This window comes from Protomyctophum parallelum, assembly GCF_964188405.1.
Source record: "Protomyctophum parallelum genome assembly, chromosome: 1".
Classification (NCBI taxonomy): Eukaryota; Metazoa; Chordata; class Actinopteri; order Myctophiformes; family Myctophidae; genus Protomyctophum; species Protomyctophum parallelum.
Genome location: NC_139697.1, coordinates 60,194,608 through 60,212,071, shown reverse-complemented (window position 1 = coordinate 60,212,071; position 17,464 = coordinate 60,194,608). Strand labels below are relative to the sequence as shown.

General features: G+C 40.9%; 1 protein-coding gene and 1 long non-coding RNA gene across 2 annotated transcripts; one reads left to right on the top strand and one right to left on the bottom strand.

Annotated features, from left to right (window-relative positions):
• Window positions 1-613: 613 nt before the first annotated feature.
• vps36 (vacuolar protein sorting 36 homolog) lies at window positions 614-17,117 on the bottom strand. The gene is made up of 14 exons (XM_083772668.1): window positions 16,912-17,117; window positions 14,731-14,799; window positions 14,529-14,599; window positions 14,159-14,273; window positions 12,218-12,307; window positions 10,375-10,461; window positions 7,158-7,190; window positions 6,748-6,825; window positions 5,047-5,181; window positions 4,846-4,911; window positions 4,361-4,425; window positions 2,885-2,969; window positions 1,861-1,937; window positions 614-1,470 (listed from the first exon to the last, which is right to left on the bottom strand). Exons 1-14 carry the CDS (start codon window positions 17,005-17,007, stop codon window positions 1,389-1,391), a joined length of 1,149 nt encoding a protein of 382 aa, XP_083628794.1. The 5' UTR covers window positions 17,008-17,117; the 3' UTR covers window positions 614-1,388.
• Window positions 8,070-8,854, top strand: LOC310861127. The gene is made up of 3 exons (XR_014569467.1): window positions 8,070-8,154; window positions 8,209-8,375; window positions 8,783-8,854. It is a non-coding gene; the product is annotated as an uncharacterized lncRNA (long non-coding RNA).
• Window positions 17,118-17,464: the final 347 nt, after the last annotated feature.

The following is a 17,464-nucleotide window of genomic DNA, read 5'->3' as shown; positions in this document are numbered from 1 at the left end:
GGCAAACATTTTCAAAATCTTGCCAAATAAATAAAATAATAACTTGCTGGTCTACAAGCTTCAGCTTGTATTTTGCTATTTGTCGTACAACATTGGTCATATATAGGCATAGGGCCTAAGGGGTTAATTACAAGAGCAAGAGACCATCCATCCATCCATCTTCAACCGCTTATCCGTAGTCGGGTCGCGAGGGCAACAGCTCCACCAGAGTGCTCCAGACTTCCCTCTCCAGAGCAACATGGGGGATCCCGAGACGTTCCAAGGCCAGTGAGTCGATGTATTTCCTCCAACTGTGCCTTGGTCTGCCCCGGGGTCTCCTCCCAGTGGGACATGCGTTGAGGACCTCCCTAGGGAGGTGCCCGAGAGGCATCCTAAGTTACCAGATGCCCGAACCAGAGACCAGAGGAAGTTAATAAAATTAGGCAAATACACTGCAGTTGGCACAAATTCAGAATACCAATAAAAGAGACGAATACATTAAATGATTTCCATAACCTCCTTTAACTTTCATGATACATGACACTTAACTGAGGCTGATTATCCTACAGTACAGCAGAACAGTTTTAGAACATGCAGCAGAACATGTTTTAGATGCAAGGATGTCATCTCGGTGAAGTACAAAAAAAGGTGTATATATATATATATATATATATATATATATATATATATATATATATATGCCATTAACCAATTACCAAAAATCCATTCATCAATTACTGTAACACACAAAATAACTGTTCTAAGGACTGTTATATTGAGTCCTACCCAAATCCTGTTAATTTTGGATGAATATTCTTAGACGAACGCACCAGAAATTGTGTCTGACTGTAGAAAATTTCCTGCATAGCTTACAGTTCAACACACTTAAAACACAGAAAACATGGTTCAGTAAACTAAGATATGGTGTAATAGGGTAACCAACGAAAGCAGACAGCGGACCCCAGAAAGACACAGACTATTCAGTTACTACACATGGATAAGTATCATCGAACAATTAATGTTGACATTCTGCTGCACCACGTGAATTGACAGAGGTAATGACTTCAATATACTACAATATGCTAGATCTGATTACATTGAGCAAAAAGCATCAATAGAAAAGTTTGTCCAGTCACTGTGATCCACAAGGTGGGTCACCAGATGTTCAGACCGAGTCTCTGAAAACTTTAATAACTTCAACCCTACTGTCCCTATTCTGGGCATGCCATAATAGGATTGTGTTGTAAGCAGCGTGTAGATTGCTATTTTCAGCAGAGATTTAGTGTAGAGGAAAAAAGGATGTGGCCAAGGATAGCCTCCTGGGGGGCCCCTGACCGGGGTTATTTGATGGATCGGGACTGCATGGTAAATGCAAACTTGGCGTCCCATGCAGCTGTGATGTGTGCTGTTCAAAAGCGGTTGGGGTAGAATCTCAGACCCTCAACTGAATCATCTCTACAAATATGACCCATCTTCTCAGCCAGCAATAACCTGGAAGAGGAGGAGAGTGAGGGATTCAAGATAGAGTAGAAAGCAGAAAAGAAAGCGAGAAAGGAGACATATACAGAGAATATTAGAAAATGGTTTATTTTCTTTATCAGAATCGTTTTCAGGTATATCTACCTCTCTATTATCTATTTAAAAAAAAAATATATATATATATATATATATATAATTGGGAACGCCAGGATGAAAGTAGTTGAGAGTCAACATACAGTATATACAATTTAATATACAATATAATACAAATATTAATTATTGCACTTATATTCTGTAGTGTAGACAGTAATGTTATGTACAGTACAGTACACCTGTTCTAATACTGGCAACAACAGAATAATTAACACACTATCACTGCAGTCTCAGTCTTTCAGTGCTCACCGCTCTTTAGAAAGAAGAACAGAGAGACCCAGAAGCTTTGCAAACTCCTGTGCCGTTAATGAACCTTTTTCTGTCACCTGCAAAAGAGAGAGAAAAGAAAAGGGGAGACATCACACATTTTCCCCCCCAATTGATAAAACATCATTGTAGACACTTGTCAGAAAGGGTCGTGGGATGAATTAAGTTTAGCCTTTCCGAGATCGGGATAAAGCATTGTTTGTAACTTCATCACCTCGCTCGACATAACCAAACACAGAACAACGAAAATATGTCAGTTTGTTATTGTGAGCTACATCTGGGCTTCATCAGACCTAAAGAAAGTATGTGACCCAAGGATTGTGGTTAAATTATCGGGATCTTAATTTTCAGTGTGTGGATTATCCATCCTTATTTATAGTCTTTTTTTACAGAGTGGATCTGCAAGAGGCCATCTATGAGAGAGTCTGTGTCTCCGGAGCATTAGAGCCTTGTGCATTTCTATTCCAAAGATCCACATAATTTCCTATTTTTAATCTTCCACTCGAACTCAAATGGGTTGTATGGGCAGTACCCTTTTTCTACATTTGGGTTCTGACTAGGCTAGCCCCATCTGTGACCTCACTCACTGCAGTAACTTGGAACTCTGTCACAAATTAGAAAAGGTGTTGACATGTTCCTATGGATGTCTATATAAGCGGTGTGGTAAAATGATATTCTGCTGTGAAACAACATTTAAAATATAAATAAGTGCTCTCCCAATCAGCAGCATTGTCCAGGTAGCGATGAAGTGGAAAAATGTAAACGGTTGTTTGAAAGTGGAATATCATTTTACCACCCCGTTTTTGCTACAGATATCTGCAGGAACATCAATACCTTTAAGTTGCAATGGAAAATAGGTCAATAATCCATCTATTCGTCCAGCAGCCCCTGTCCTGGATTACAACGCTATGTTACAGAGTCCCGAGCTTCAGCAAAGAGGGAGGTCAGAGTTGGGGCTCGGCTGGGCCATGTCAGCGTAATGTTATACGGTAGTGTCAGAACATACGTTGTCCAGTGCTGAAGCTATCATTTCTTCTTCACTGTGAGACTGCAGCTGTACCACCATCACACCACTGTCAAACACACGCAACCTACAGCAAGAGAGAGTATAAAGAACAGAGATGGGGTGAGGGAGGGGACGATGGACATGAAAACAAGAGGAAGGATTCATATTGTAACGTGCATATGTGTGATGGTATACAATATACAGGTCTTGGGTGCAGGCAGTGGCACGCTGGCTGATTGTTCATTATGACCAAGCAACAGATGTGTAATTGTTGAGTGATACTGTGTGTGTGTGTGTGTGTGTGTGTGTGTGTGTGTGTGTATATAGTTTGTATACAGTAGTGTTGTTCCTGTATGCAACACAACGGCACAATGTGTTGTCATGTTCCTGCCCTGTGCCAATGTCATCGAGAAATTATGCTATAGCAGCTATAGGGCTATTTGACTTTGCAAATAAAGCAATTCGTCCCTTGGATATCCAAAACAGTTAGATACTTGTCAAACAAGTTAAAAAAAAGAACCAAATTGATCCAGTGCCTTATGCTTTATCCAAAAGCTCTCGTAAATGCTTTTCATAAAATCCATCGACACGCAACTACTTTCAACCTGGCATTACTATTTTGGGAATGCAATGTCATTATAGGTGCAAAGAAATCCCCAAAATAATGTAGCAGAAATAGCAGATGCAGTATATAATATGTTGTATATTTTTGTTTTAGACTGTACGGTGAAGTATAAAGTAGGGGCTTAATGATTAAAGGATAACCAATAGGCTATTAATGTATGGAGAAAAACAAGCATAGAACAGTGAGATATGGATATTACTACGTTTTCTGTCGTACAACAACAAATTGTGATTTGAACTTGGACATAACAGATAGAACTAATAGAGGACACACTGCAAAATTTGGCAGTGTAAGAAAGGAGCCACATGGTTCCATTATTACACTGCGGTGTGCTAACTTGTTATTAGGCCAGTGCATGGAGAGGAAAGCATTTCTACGGAATCTCTGGGAAGTTACAGGAAATGACACAGCCTCAGTGTGACTACTTCCAACAACAGGAAATAGGAAGGAAGTGCCTGGCCGATGCCTGAGAAGCAGGCGCCAGCAGCAGACTGCCCTTCAATGCTCCTCCAATACACATGCACATTGACCTATAAAAACATACAAGCAGGCGTGTACACAACACAATGAACCACTTCAATTAATTTCAATCCAGTTCAGCTTAATTGTCAATCCAACTAACAAAAGTACAGTACATGAATAGTAAGTAAATCACTCATGTGACCACCGTGCTCTGACTGTAGGTGCGCTACCCGTTCAAAACATATCAAAATAACGGTAGTGGGTCGCACACACCAAGACTTGGTGTGTGCTATCCAGCCTTCATCATGTGGTGATGCGACCCACTACCGTTATTTTGACTTAGTAAGTAAATAACACATGCAAAACACATAAACAAAGTTCAAACCCACCTCAATGGGAACTTCATCGACTCAAACAGCTTGCATGCATTAACCAAATCTTCCGGAGACAGGAGCTGGGTGAAGTGGTGGGGAAAGAGCCAACAGTTAGAATGTATTGGCACAGTAGTGGGGTCCCATGCACCACAAGGGGTCCTCAAAGGAAGTTGAGGCAGTCGCAGGAAAACGTATTGAACTGTCTGATTTAATTCAAATTAATTAATTAACGCAGGAAGATAATGTTGAAAATGACTTTTCTAATCGGATGTTCCACATTTATCTCCCCATGCATAATAGACAATTAAACACTTCTGTACTGACATTTACTCTATCAATTCGGGGTCCTGGACATGAAATCTGGAATAGATTCTTTGCACTATTAGAGACATGCTTGAGTCGTTGTGTAAATGGGGGTTTTGCTGCAGTTTTAGGCATGTCGTTGAACTGATAATTGATCTAAAGTTCCCGGGGAGGAACGTTCATGTTCAGCGTCTTACTTCCAGTCCTCTGGCTCGGTTGACAAGACAGTACACCTCAGTCAGAGCCATCATGCCACCACGCTCCTAAAAGAGTGAGTGAGAGAGTGAGACATAAATAAGTGATATAAAGACGTACAGTATATTATATCTGCTATTTTATTATACACACAAGAGAAAAGGTATATACAGATAATGTACTTATATGCACAGCACACAAACCTCCAGAGGGGCCTGGAGCATATCTGCCAGTTGTGTGGCCAGCTGCATATGGTAGTGTGTTCCAGATCCATGTGTTTCTCTGGTCACAGGGTTGGCAATACCCATGCTCAGCAGATAGGACTTAAACCGGATGGTCTGTAAAGGACAACAGTCTTGTTTATGCACAAACTACCAGAAATAAACACTTTATAGGACATTTGAGAACAGCTGGAATACATAATAATAAATTGCTTCCTTCATACCATGTGCTATAGATACGCTCAATTTGCACACAATCTGATGTTGCATCCGACCTTTCATATTTTTCACATGCATCTACTAGACATACAGTAACTACAGCAACTAGACATCTCTGTCTGGCTCCATATATATTTGTCATTTGATCTACTCCTATTGCTTTATCAGGTCTTAATGCTTTTATGTACAGTCAGCCAGGTATGTTAATGTCCTGTGTTTTAGCCCATGGTTTCCGAAATTACGCCATGTGGCAGCCAAGTCTATGGACTTGTTTAGAGCCTAATTAAAAATAACCGGTCGGACATTAATGTTTGTTTAGGGTAGTTATGATGTCATTTTTATTATCACCGCCAGGAGGTCATGCGTTCAGCCATAGTCCTGACTACTGGTAATCATACACCGCACTACTATTTCATGGCTGTAGGTAGAAATGTATCCTCATACATTGCTGTTATTACTAGTGCAGGAGATCTGCACTCCATTTTGTCCATGTCCTTGCTGCAACCCAAATTTCAATAAAGATCTGAACGGATGTCTCAGTCAAATTGACCATATAGTGGCATGTTTGAAAAGAATGGAGTTTATGCACACACACACATAACATAAGACACCCCCATTTTCTGCACAATGGCTCTTCTATGGACCTCTGCCTGGAATTTGCATACAAGTATGCAAGTCTCTTAGTTTCAAGGCCTGAGGAATTTATTTTAGTCCCATATTGAAGAAAGTGGGTAACGCAAAACCTCCTCAATCCTAGAAAGCTTATTAGAAGAGGACATTTTAGAGCAAAAGCTCATCACATGGTCAGCCACTGAAGCTTAAAAAAAAAGTTTGCTTAACTCTCTTGGCCAGCAATGTGAAAATGCATACAGGCCCTGAGACATTATACTGATGACATGGAATCCAGCAGTGATGGCCTCCCATGTTATTGTTGGCATCACTTTTCTGTAACATCCCCTCCGCTTTGACATGACTTACAGTCAATATACTGTACAATGGTCTATAGGTTGTGGAATAACAAGGAAGCATGTGTCATTAAGTGCTGTTATTAGTGCCCCCTCTGGACAGCCGTGGAGGGGGGAGGATATAGGTTTGCGCTCCGTCTGTCTTTCCGTATGTCTAAAATCTCATCTGTTGCATTTCTCCTATACCACAAGGCCTACAGTAGAATGACCAAACTTGGTACGGGATGGTTAGATCTAGTGTCATGTACCAAATGTACGGTAGGTAGGTCACCTTGACCTACTTTTGGTATGGAATCTGGACAGTCATGTTGTTAATGTGATGCAAAATTCCACCACATACAGCAGTGTTCATTTGAATGTATTACTTGCATATTATTTGAGCATGTATTGCATGTCTGCACACCAATATTTTCATTTTGTATTCTTGGTCTTGATGCCGACGTCACATCTATACGTCTCATGAAGGATTATGAATGTCATAATGGTATATGACTCATACCTCATCCTCACTGATGCCACCCTGCTTGTCTTTGATCTTATTGGCTATGGACTTGGACAGCTCCACCATCTCTTTGGCCTGTTGGAGAAAAGGACCGTTTTGGTAAAACGCAGCCCAAAGCGGATGACACATAACAGTAGCCGACATTGGTTCCGATGACCCCCAAGTTAAGGTTAATATACTGTACTCCATCACACCATGGTGTCATTTGCTGAGAATGAGACACTTTATTCTGGAAATCAGTTCTGTCAGCAAGCAACACCGTCGTAATGCGGGGTATAAATTAGGCTTAAACAACAGCTGGAAGTCATCAACACATAACGAGTAAAGTGGATCATTCAAGACCATTAATTCCTTTAGGAATCAACAGCTATAAGAAGCAAAGAAAATGACAAAGCAGTTTTTCTTACCTTCACCATTAGCTTACTGAGGTCCTCGAAGGCCTGAGAAGGAAGTAGAAACCAAAAATTGGGACAAAATATGTAAACAATTCAAAAACCAGAAAAACCACACGACCAGAGATTTAATTTATATGTAATTCCAGAGCACACCCCCCAGACTCACACGACCCCCCCCCCCCCCCCCACTCTCTCACTGACATTAAAATCTGACATTTTAAGCTCCTCAATGCTCTGCTCCCTTTTTAATCAAGCCAACTATGTGGACATTCCAAACATACATTATCAACTTAACTGTAGCTCTACATGTAGTGTACTGTAGTATGACACATGACACAAATGTTGATGCTTCAACAATGGTCACAGTTGCTCCGGTATTGCATTACAATATACTAGAAATATCCCTCCGATCCCCGACCTAAAGTTTTCTCCAAAGGTTCCAGTTACTGTATATCTATATGCTGGCACAGTGCTAAAACGTAGTGGGTAATGTGAGACTAATGACCAACTGTGTCCAACTCCTCCAAGCTCCCTGGGCACTGAAGACTGAATTCACCCACATCGCCCACTGCTTCTGGTACTTAGAAGGATCGGTTAAATCAATGCAGATAACACATCTCACTGTATGTGCAAATGTATAGTGACAATTACCCCAAAAGAGTGGGGACTCGGGGGGAAAGTATTACTATGATGATTATTAATAACAATTAATTATTATTTTAATGATAATGAACTTTATTTATATAGCACCTTTCAAAACCAGGTTCCAAAGTGCTGCACAGAGCAAAGTTAAAAAACAACATATAGCTAGTCAAGATCAAAAGCAATATGAAAAAGACACAAACAAAAAGCAGCATTTGCGTATATAAAATCGCCTATAAAACACAAAGGTATAGGTCTTCAAAAGTGACTTAAACAGAGGCACGGATGGTGCCAACCTTAAATGCACCGGCAGTGCGTTCCATAATCTAGGAGCCCGGGTGGCAAAGGCCCGATCCCCCCGGGTAAGGTTTGTCCTAGGGACCCCCAGCAGGGCCTTATCCGATGATCTGAGGATGGTAAGGTTCGTCCTAGGGACCCCCAGGAGGGCGTTTAATCCGATGATCTGAGGATGCGCTCAGATTTAGGAGGGGGCAGTATTTCAAGGATGTAGAGAGAGGCCAGCCCATTTAGGGCTTCATATGTAATAAGTATTGTTTTTAAATCGCATCTGGCACTCACAGGCAGCCAGTGAAGAGCGGCAAGTATAGATGTGATATGATCTTGTTTCTTTGTGTTGGTAAGCAGTCCGAGTCGGGCAGCAGAGTTCTGTATTAAATGTAGATATAATGTGATTGCAGTAACCAAGGCTTTTTTGGGCTAATAGGAAAGGCTTGTTACCTGTTTATTGAAAGATCAGTCTGAATCAAAAATCACACACAGATTACGGGCTGCGGGTGTGACATTTGTGGAAAGGTAGTCTCTCAAGACAGACTGTTGCCTCGCGTCAAATTTCGAGGAACAACAGGGGAGGCGCTGTTTTCCCGAATATTTGACGATGGGATTCTCAGATTGGTGGAAAGGTAATGATTTCTGTTTTTGATTGGTTTAGTTGAAGATAATTCTGTGTCATCCAGTGTTTGATGTCGGAGAGACAGGCCAGAAGGTGTGACATGTTGCCTGAGCCTGGTTTTAGTGTAAAGCATACCTGAGTATTGTCCGCAGTGAACGTTTATGTTGTGACTCGTGAGTGCGAATGCCGTTGCCAATAGAGCACCTGAAGTCTGACGTCAATATTGGTAGAGGGAGCAAATCCACGGGTTCATGTACTTTTTATTTGCATTGTAATCCCTATAGGGGGATTTTAGATTGCCTCATATAAGAACTGTGTTTGGAAAATCACCCCGGCCGTTTCACTCATATGGATATGAAGAATCAACTGACTGAGAGAAAACGCTATTGTTACTGCTACTGAATTAGTTACATTTTCGCTAGAAACAGACTATCAGTGACTGACTGTATCAAACGATACAGAGACACCTCCCTGACAATAACGCAGAGACAGTTTGTTTATTTTTGGACCACAATGCTTATATGAAACGATTTTAAGACTATTCTCCATAGAGAAATTACTTCCGTGAACCATGGGAATCGAGGGGATGAGTGAGTGACGTCAGGACTTCGGCGCTCTATAGGAAGCATGTAAATACTGAACAGTAGTGGACCTAAGATTGAGCCCTGTGGGACTCCACAAGTGAAGGGGGGGTGCTCCGGTCTCTCTATTAAAATGGAGTGATCTACGCCTACGGTATCAAAAGCGGAGCTACGGTCCAGAATAATTAAAACTGAGCAGTCCCCAGAATGAGCGGCAAGGAGTAGATCATTATTCATTAGTGACCTTTAAAAGAGTAGTCTCAGTGCTACGGAGGGAGGGTGCCGACACCAAAAGCAATGTTAAAATTCATATGGGAAATCAATTGGTTAGAAACGACTTTCTCTAAAACTTTAGATAAATGGGTCTAAAATGGAGAAATTATGGAGATCGCCTGCTTGCATTTATCTAACTATTCTGAAAGATGTTTTCCTTGTACCAAGTTTCCATGTGATTATTCCCATGAGATTCATGTCCAGACTGCAACGAGTGGAAGTAAACTGGCCTTGTATTGTTAAGGTTGTACAGGAGTACAGATTGGGAGTTCACAAGTCACGCACAATGGCAGTTTAACTACCTAGTATTAACTACATCTATTGTGTGTGTACACTACACACAGAGCAGCTGCACAGCAGCACGTTAGGGTACTACACGTATACAGTCTACAGGGGTAGGGAGAGATAACGGTGAGACATAGGGATGCCAGGCCGAAAGTAGTTTAAATATTAGTATTACAATTTCTGTGTTTGGAAATGATTGTGCACAATGTACTGACATGAAAAAACAATACTTACTTATGCTCTTCACCCACTGGGGCATAAGGCATCAAACGTCTTCTATATTTAGATCAATTATAATCATACAGTCTACCCTACTGTAAAATTGAAGTTAAATTCATGTAATGTCTGGCACACTACCTGGCACACCCAGAAGACGTTTGAGTGCCAAAGCAGCTTTGATGTCTACAATTGGAATCTCCCATGGAGCAGAGAGAGAGAGAAAATAGATTCTCAGCTGGAGTATGAAGCCAGCGAGTACAGCAACACAGACACTGAGCAGCTAAAAAAGAATCCCTTGACGCAATCGGTTGCGTTTTACCTCAGAGATGTTTTTGTCTGTTTCCTTCCTCTTCTCCTCTATCTTCCTCTCAATGCCAACAATCCCCACGGCACGCGTCCTTCCCGCCTGTATGGACACCACCACCGGCCCCCGCGCCAGGAAGAAAATGCATTGGAGACAATAAAGAAACCTCTTAACACAAACAGGAACACATGCCAAAACCCGAAATACATAGATGCATATGTCACACACACACACACACACACACACACACAAAGAAATACAAAAACTTAGAAGTGAAGTCCACAACAAACTTGAGTTTTTTTTTTTTACCTGGGCACTTTACTCAAAGTAAGACACTAGAGCATGTTTATTGCAGGGGGTGACTGACTGACGTCTCCACAAGCATCTTGCTGACGAGTAAGACGCTTCTATTTGAAGTGCCCAGGTAAAATATTTTACTACGTGTTGTTACTTTGTTGTACACACCGGTAGCTAGGGGACAAAAGTAAATTACATAGAATTTTGTGACTCACATAAGTAACTGGCAACTAAAGGAATTTTGTGACTCACGTGAGCAACTGGCAATTAAATGCTAATAAATTATCTGCTTTAATTACAGTGTTGTTGAATACTCTACTTTGATTGGTCAATCAAGGTGTTATTGCCTGATAGAAGACCGCTGTTCTTAACAGACCAGGGTTCTGCGTCTGTTTACATAGCGTGAAGCAGAATCTTTGTAAGCTAATAAAACATTTTAAAAGTCTGTATTTCATGTCACATTATTTATTTTGTTCTGTAAGTAGCCATGCAATGTACAGCGAGGCATCATGGCCTCACATTTCTTAACATATAACCTTTTATTCTCCAAAACATTCTCCAAGGTTTATCTGAACTTCCACACCAGGCTACAATGGAATTACTGCTGATGCATTTCTCATTTAGGATAAACGGGGAATGCAAAAGCCAGTCATATAAATAGTGAAATGTGATGATACCTTAAAACCCATTTTGGGCGGGAACCCCTTTTTGTGTTTTAAACATTAATAATAGCAGGTCTACAAGCTCGTAGCACGCCACCGAGTGGCGCGCTACGAGCTTGTAGGTCTGCTATTTTTGAAACATTGAGCACCACTAATACAGAAACATGACAGAAAACTGTCAGAACTTTATTTTTTATTTTTTATCATTTTATTTTTTTATTTTTTATTTTGAGGTCAGGCCTAAATGGGTTAACCCAGCGGTTCCCAAACGTTTTTGTCCATGCACCCCCATTAGCATGATGCCATACAGTTGGATTATTGCAAATTAAATAAATATTAATTCAAGAAATTAAAACAAATATTGAATAGCCTAACAAAAGGCAATATACCAGTAATGTCTGCAGTTGCATTATTGCACATGGCCAAAATGGAATATTAATATTATTCCTGCCATTCCTTTTCATTTTAGGGATACACACAAACCTATAAAAGTTGACAGATATTGTTTGAGAATATTGTGGTTTGTAGCTGTCGAGCCATATTGTATAGGAACAATGGTGCCATCCTGTGGCGACAGCCAACATTGCTTTATCACTTCAGAATGTTCACACACCTAACCCCAGGAGTGCATTCAAATAGACAAAAGAGGGGAAAAGAAAGGGTTATAAGAAAGGGTTAAAGCATGAGGCCAAAGAAAGGCATGAAGGAATTAGGAAAAGACAACCACAGTGCTAAGAGAATCTGACTAACTAGCTGCTTAGATACTTTCAGGTCAGTTAACTCTGTTAGGAGCCTTCCAAAGCTAAAAACACTATTTGACGGCACTCCAAGACAATGGAGAGGAGGATATTGTTAATATGGGATGGGAAAGAGGCTTGTGCTCAACAGCAGCTTCTGACCTGGGATTTGGTTGCCGCTGGCATAGGCTGTGACGCTGGTGTATTCTCCCATCTCTTCCGTGTCATCTCCTCTGTCAGCCTCCTGTAGAACTTCAGTAAAGAATGTGTTTCTGTTAATACTGGGAATTCACTGACCAATCTAGATATCTGATGCTTTATATTTACATAAACACCAGCCAATACTGACATTGTGTTATACTTCTGTCAATTTTGATTTCATTTGTGAGATACATAAACCTTCAAAATAACACATCCCTTCAATGTAATGTAGCAAAGTTGAACATTTCAGTGTTGGCACTGAAATGTATGTAAAATGTCTTTCCATTACATTACATCCGATAGTGGAGTGGTTATGGCAAGTATGCCTGACATGATACTGATGACACTCAGCAACAGTCTCTGATGCCGGACAGCGAGTCCTGGGTTTGATTCCTGAGCCCAGTGGGCACACCTTTTCTGGCCCAACCCCAATTGCGTCCCACAAGCCCTGAGCCCTGAAACCTCATTGACTTTAGTGACGTCAGCTGTAAGTGCTTGAGGGTGAGAGGCTGCAAGGGCTCCAAATTGTTGTGAAAGGAATGGGACAGCACTTTGAATATGAGTCCGCCATTCATGACACTTTGCATCACTTTATAAAAACTGTCCTTATTCACAGCTAGTGCCTACATGCCTATGCCTATCATGTCTATTTTAGTATTTAAGCTGATCGTTTTATTATTAGTTTCGTAAATACACTTTCCTGTGTGATAGGGGTTGTAATATTCATATATGATAATCATTATAAATTGCATTTCCATATTCTTTTACTTTGCTCATTAGTCATTTCTCATCATGTTCCCTTATTATTATTATTATTATTGTTATTAAATATATAGCCTATCCTTCCATTCTGTCTCCCTTTGAGAACAGTGAGAAAGCACTATTGTGTTTGTTGACATTCTAACCGCAATACATAACTAATTTGCATACTTAAATGATTGACATTTGGAGGATCCCCCTCATTCCCCTGGTAACGCTATGAACTGTGGGTAATTTCTTTGACAAAGTCAGCCAAAGTCAGCTTCGATGCTGACTTTGGCAAAGGGCATATAAAGGGGCGGGGCTGAGCCCTCACTGACTTACCGATTTCAAATGGGACATCGCTCAAGCCCTCGCAGACTTCACATGAACGCGCAGCTAAGTCAGTGAGGGCTCATTGAGTCAGCAAGGGAGTGGATTGGGATTGGGCCTCTGTATGTCACTCCCTGATTCTCTCTCCCAGTTTCCTGTCTCTCTACACTGTGTACCATCAATAAAGGCAGACAAAAGCCCAAAATATCTTTAAAAAAATAAGTGTAACAGAAAGGTCCTCTGTTACTTATTTTCCACATGTATTTGTGTATCTAATTGCACAGCATAATGGCACATTTTATTATTTAATGCATTGTTGTTTCCTGGTTAGCGAAGACTCAGCCAATCAGTTCTATCTGGGGAGACAAATAAATGTTTGGGGTGTGGTAATCATGATGGGCAGGTGCAATAATGTGAACCCTATGTGAATGTTGATGTTTTATTTTTCAGTAAAGATTGGGCTGGACCATGTCAAAAGAGGTGTTATGATGTGCTGTTGTGATTGCTTATGTATCTTGTAGTGTGAAGGGATTATGATATACCTTGTGTAGTTCACAGAGGCATAATATTCGTATGGCTTAAGGTTATTTATATATATGTATGTATTGTGTGTTTAGTCATGTATTTGATTGTATGTTCAAACATCCCTGTAGAATGGTATAGTCCCGGCTCATTATCTCAGCTGGGCATAAAAAGGCGGTGGACTGGAGCATCAGGTGCTTTATGTGTTCCTGGTTATTGTGTTGAATAAATATACCATATGGTTACACCAGACCAAAGGCCTCTGTACTCACTCCGACCGCTAAGATGGGCATTCTCACAAATGCTTACCTCAATCTGCCCATGTTCTTTGAAGGACAACTTGATGTAAGAAAACTTGCTGTGTTGGTAAGGACCTGGCTCCTTGTTTGCAGGTGCTGCGTGGAGATGGATGACTATTTTTGCACTGAAAGATAAGAGTACAGTTATCAATTTTCCACCAGCATCATGGTTAATGATTTGTTATGCACATTTTCAATATCAATTTATTTCTTTCCATTGGATAGAGCCAAAATGCACAGTGCATACTATTAAGTATAAGCACATACTGTAAGTATGAGCAGTTGAGCACGGTACATCCACACACAGTAAATATAAGCACAGTACACTACACACTACAGTAAATTTAAGCACAGTACAGTACGGTATTTTCAACATTCACCTTTTTCCTATTCCTGCTGCTTGCTCCTCAAAGAAGAGGATTTGTGACAGTGGAATTGCTATGCAGCATTCCTAGAGAAGACAACAGAAGCACCAATAGACTCAGCACAATGATGTTTAAATAATAAGCACAAGTACCAATTTGCCTACTGTTAAGGGCATTTGAGCAGCACAGTACATGGCACACCATGCTCTTCTCTTACATGGTTCTTAAGGTCCCTCCATATCAGTCGATGGGTGGTGAGCATGGTGAGTCCAACGTCCAGCTTGGCCTGGTAGAATGAGAGAACCAGACAAGGGGGAGGTCATTTTCTGCTAGCAACATAGCAGGAGTCAAAACTATCGGTTAGCTCCTTTCGGGACCCTCGATTACCTTTTCTGTATAAGTCGGCACCCTAGGGTCCCTTGGATGTCAATCCACTCTCCATGGTACGCACTGGTATCTCTGTCTGGTCACTTACTTACTTACTCCTCTTCGTCCCCAATGGGACATAAGGCTTCAATGAGCACTCTCCATTTCATCCGATCCCTGGCAGCATGGTGCGCCTCTCCCCAGGACAGGTTCATCTGTTCCAGCTCCTGTGTCACAGTTCTGCGCCAGGTGGTCTTGGGCCTCCCAGGTTTTCTTTTTCCTGGTGGTGTCCATCTTAAAGCCACCTTTGTGATGCAGTCCTGCTCCATTCTCAGTACATTACATGCCCTAGCCATCTCAGGCGTCTGTGTGTAATGTCCTTGGTAATGCTCCGGCTCCCTGTTTGTTTGTACAGTTCATTGTTTGATATTTTGTTTGGCCAAAACAAAGACATATACGTCTGAGGCATCTGTTATGGAATACTTCTATTCTCCTTGTGTCTGTCTTGACCACTCTCCAGCTCTCAGAACCATACAGCAGGACAGACTTGACATTGCTGTTGTATAGGAGCATCTTTGTTTTAAGGCTATATTGCTTTGATCTCCAGATGGATCGGAGTTGGGAGAAGGCACCCTGAGCCTTTCCCAGCCTTGCTTTGATGTCTTTTGATGCCCCACTGTCCTTACTGATAAGGCTGCCTAGATAAATGAAATCGTCCACAAACTCGAGTGGTTTTTCATCGACAAGGATGGGTTGTGTGGGGGTGGAGTTCATACACAGCACTTGTGTTTTTGAGGTACTGGTCTGGTCACGGACAAATATAATGTCTCTCACGTGTTGATGAGATGTCAAATATGCAATAAGTTGCAGTAGGAGACCTCGGAAACTTGTGTGAATCGGTGTTGCCATTTTTCCAGTGCTAAAGAGGAGTGAGCCATCCCTCAACATTTTACCCTCAACATCTTCATCATCATCATCAGATTACCTGTAGTATTTGTAAGATGTTGCTTCTATTGTTCATTAACCTTAAAGCCAATACAACTACATCTGTACCGGCATGTAGGATTATAGGACAAATAGAACAAAAATATGCCTGAAATATTTATTTTTAAATCATTTGAGAGTACAGTGTTCAGTGATATAGCCTGCCCTGCATCCTGCATCCTTACGCCCTAACCACACCAAAGGGTCAAGACTGTTTTAGCGTTGTCCCTGCGGTGTGATATGTCTTGTTGCATGTTGACCCACATTGACCCTAGTGATTCAACGCATGGAATTCAATGGCCCAAACCACATCAAAGGGTTGAGACTGTTTTAGCGTTAACTCCTTGCAACCGTTTCTTTGGATCCAAGGAGTTGCATGGTGACCCTTTGGTGTGGTTAGGGCTTTAGACTCACTAAATTGAGAGAGGATGCAATCATGTCACCCTCTGGGGGTCCTGGGATGCAATACTGTGCTCAGTACTGTATGTCATTGAAAGAAGACTCATAAAATGTCCATGGGACCCATCTAAAGGACCGCCCCTGGGTCCTGGCCTGGGACCCATTACATTGAAAACCTATTTACATCACTGTTACCTTTTAGACTGACAAATGTGTAGCTATTCTTTAATCATAATAATGTATGCAGTCAGAATAAGAGTAAAAGTACCATGGTGGCTTTCATTTAATACATTTGTATTTGTCTTTTATTTGAATAGCAGCCTAATCAGCATCTGAGCAAGATTTATAATGTATTTTTGAATGAATTATTCATCTTTAATGTATTTTTTTGTTAGTTAGAATATACCTCAAATCTAATTTATATAGTGATAGCTAAATAAGTGCCATAATCCCATTAATTTACTCATGTTAAGTACTTTACACGCTAGCTGGATAAAAGTACATGTGTCGCAGTGGCAGTGCTACTAAAGTAAAATAAATATCGATATTACTGACTCATAGATATTGGTTTATTCGTTTGGTTTTGTTCATCGTTATGTTTTCGAGAAAGTTTATAACGTTGTCTGCAAACATTGCTGTACCTTCTTACCTTATCATCCCCGTCATATAATTTCACGCCGCGTTGCTGGACAACCATCGTCTCATTCATCTCCAGGAGACCATTCGACCATGTAAATCTGTCCATGTTTTACTCATTTAAAAAATAACTTGTGTTTATTCCACTTTTACTGCTGTCATTACTCTATGTTTACTTCCTGTACTGTCCCAAAATATTATGAGCCTGGTACGACGGTGTCGTGCGCCAGAAATATCCGATCTACAAGCTTACTTGCATCGCTGAGACGGTGTGTTGTGAGCTTGTAGATCAGATATTATCAGACGCTACACTACACCGCGCGTACACCGTACACTGAAGCATAGATTAAGCATGATACTGCCTGCACAAAAACTCAACAAGATACGAACAAAACTTTCTATTGTGTCTCATTCAATATATATAATACAGATGCATTGCATTGTTCATTTAATTAAATTAACTAAAATTTATCTTTTACCACCTAGCAAGTTGCCTTAAATAACAGCAATATGTTTTTGTTAATTTTACAGGCGTCCTACAAGGCGCTCCAGGAGGGTCCATGTTG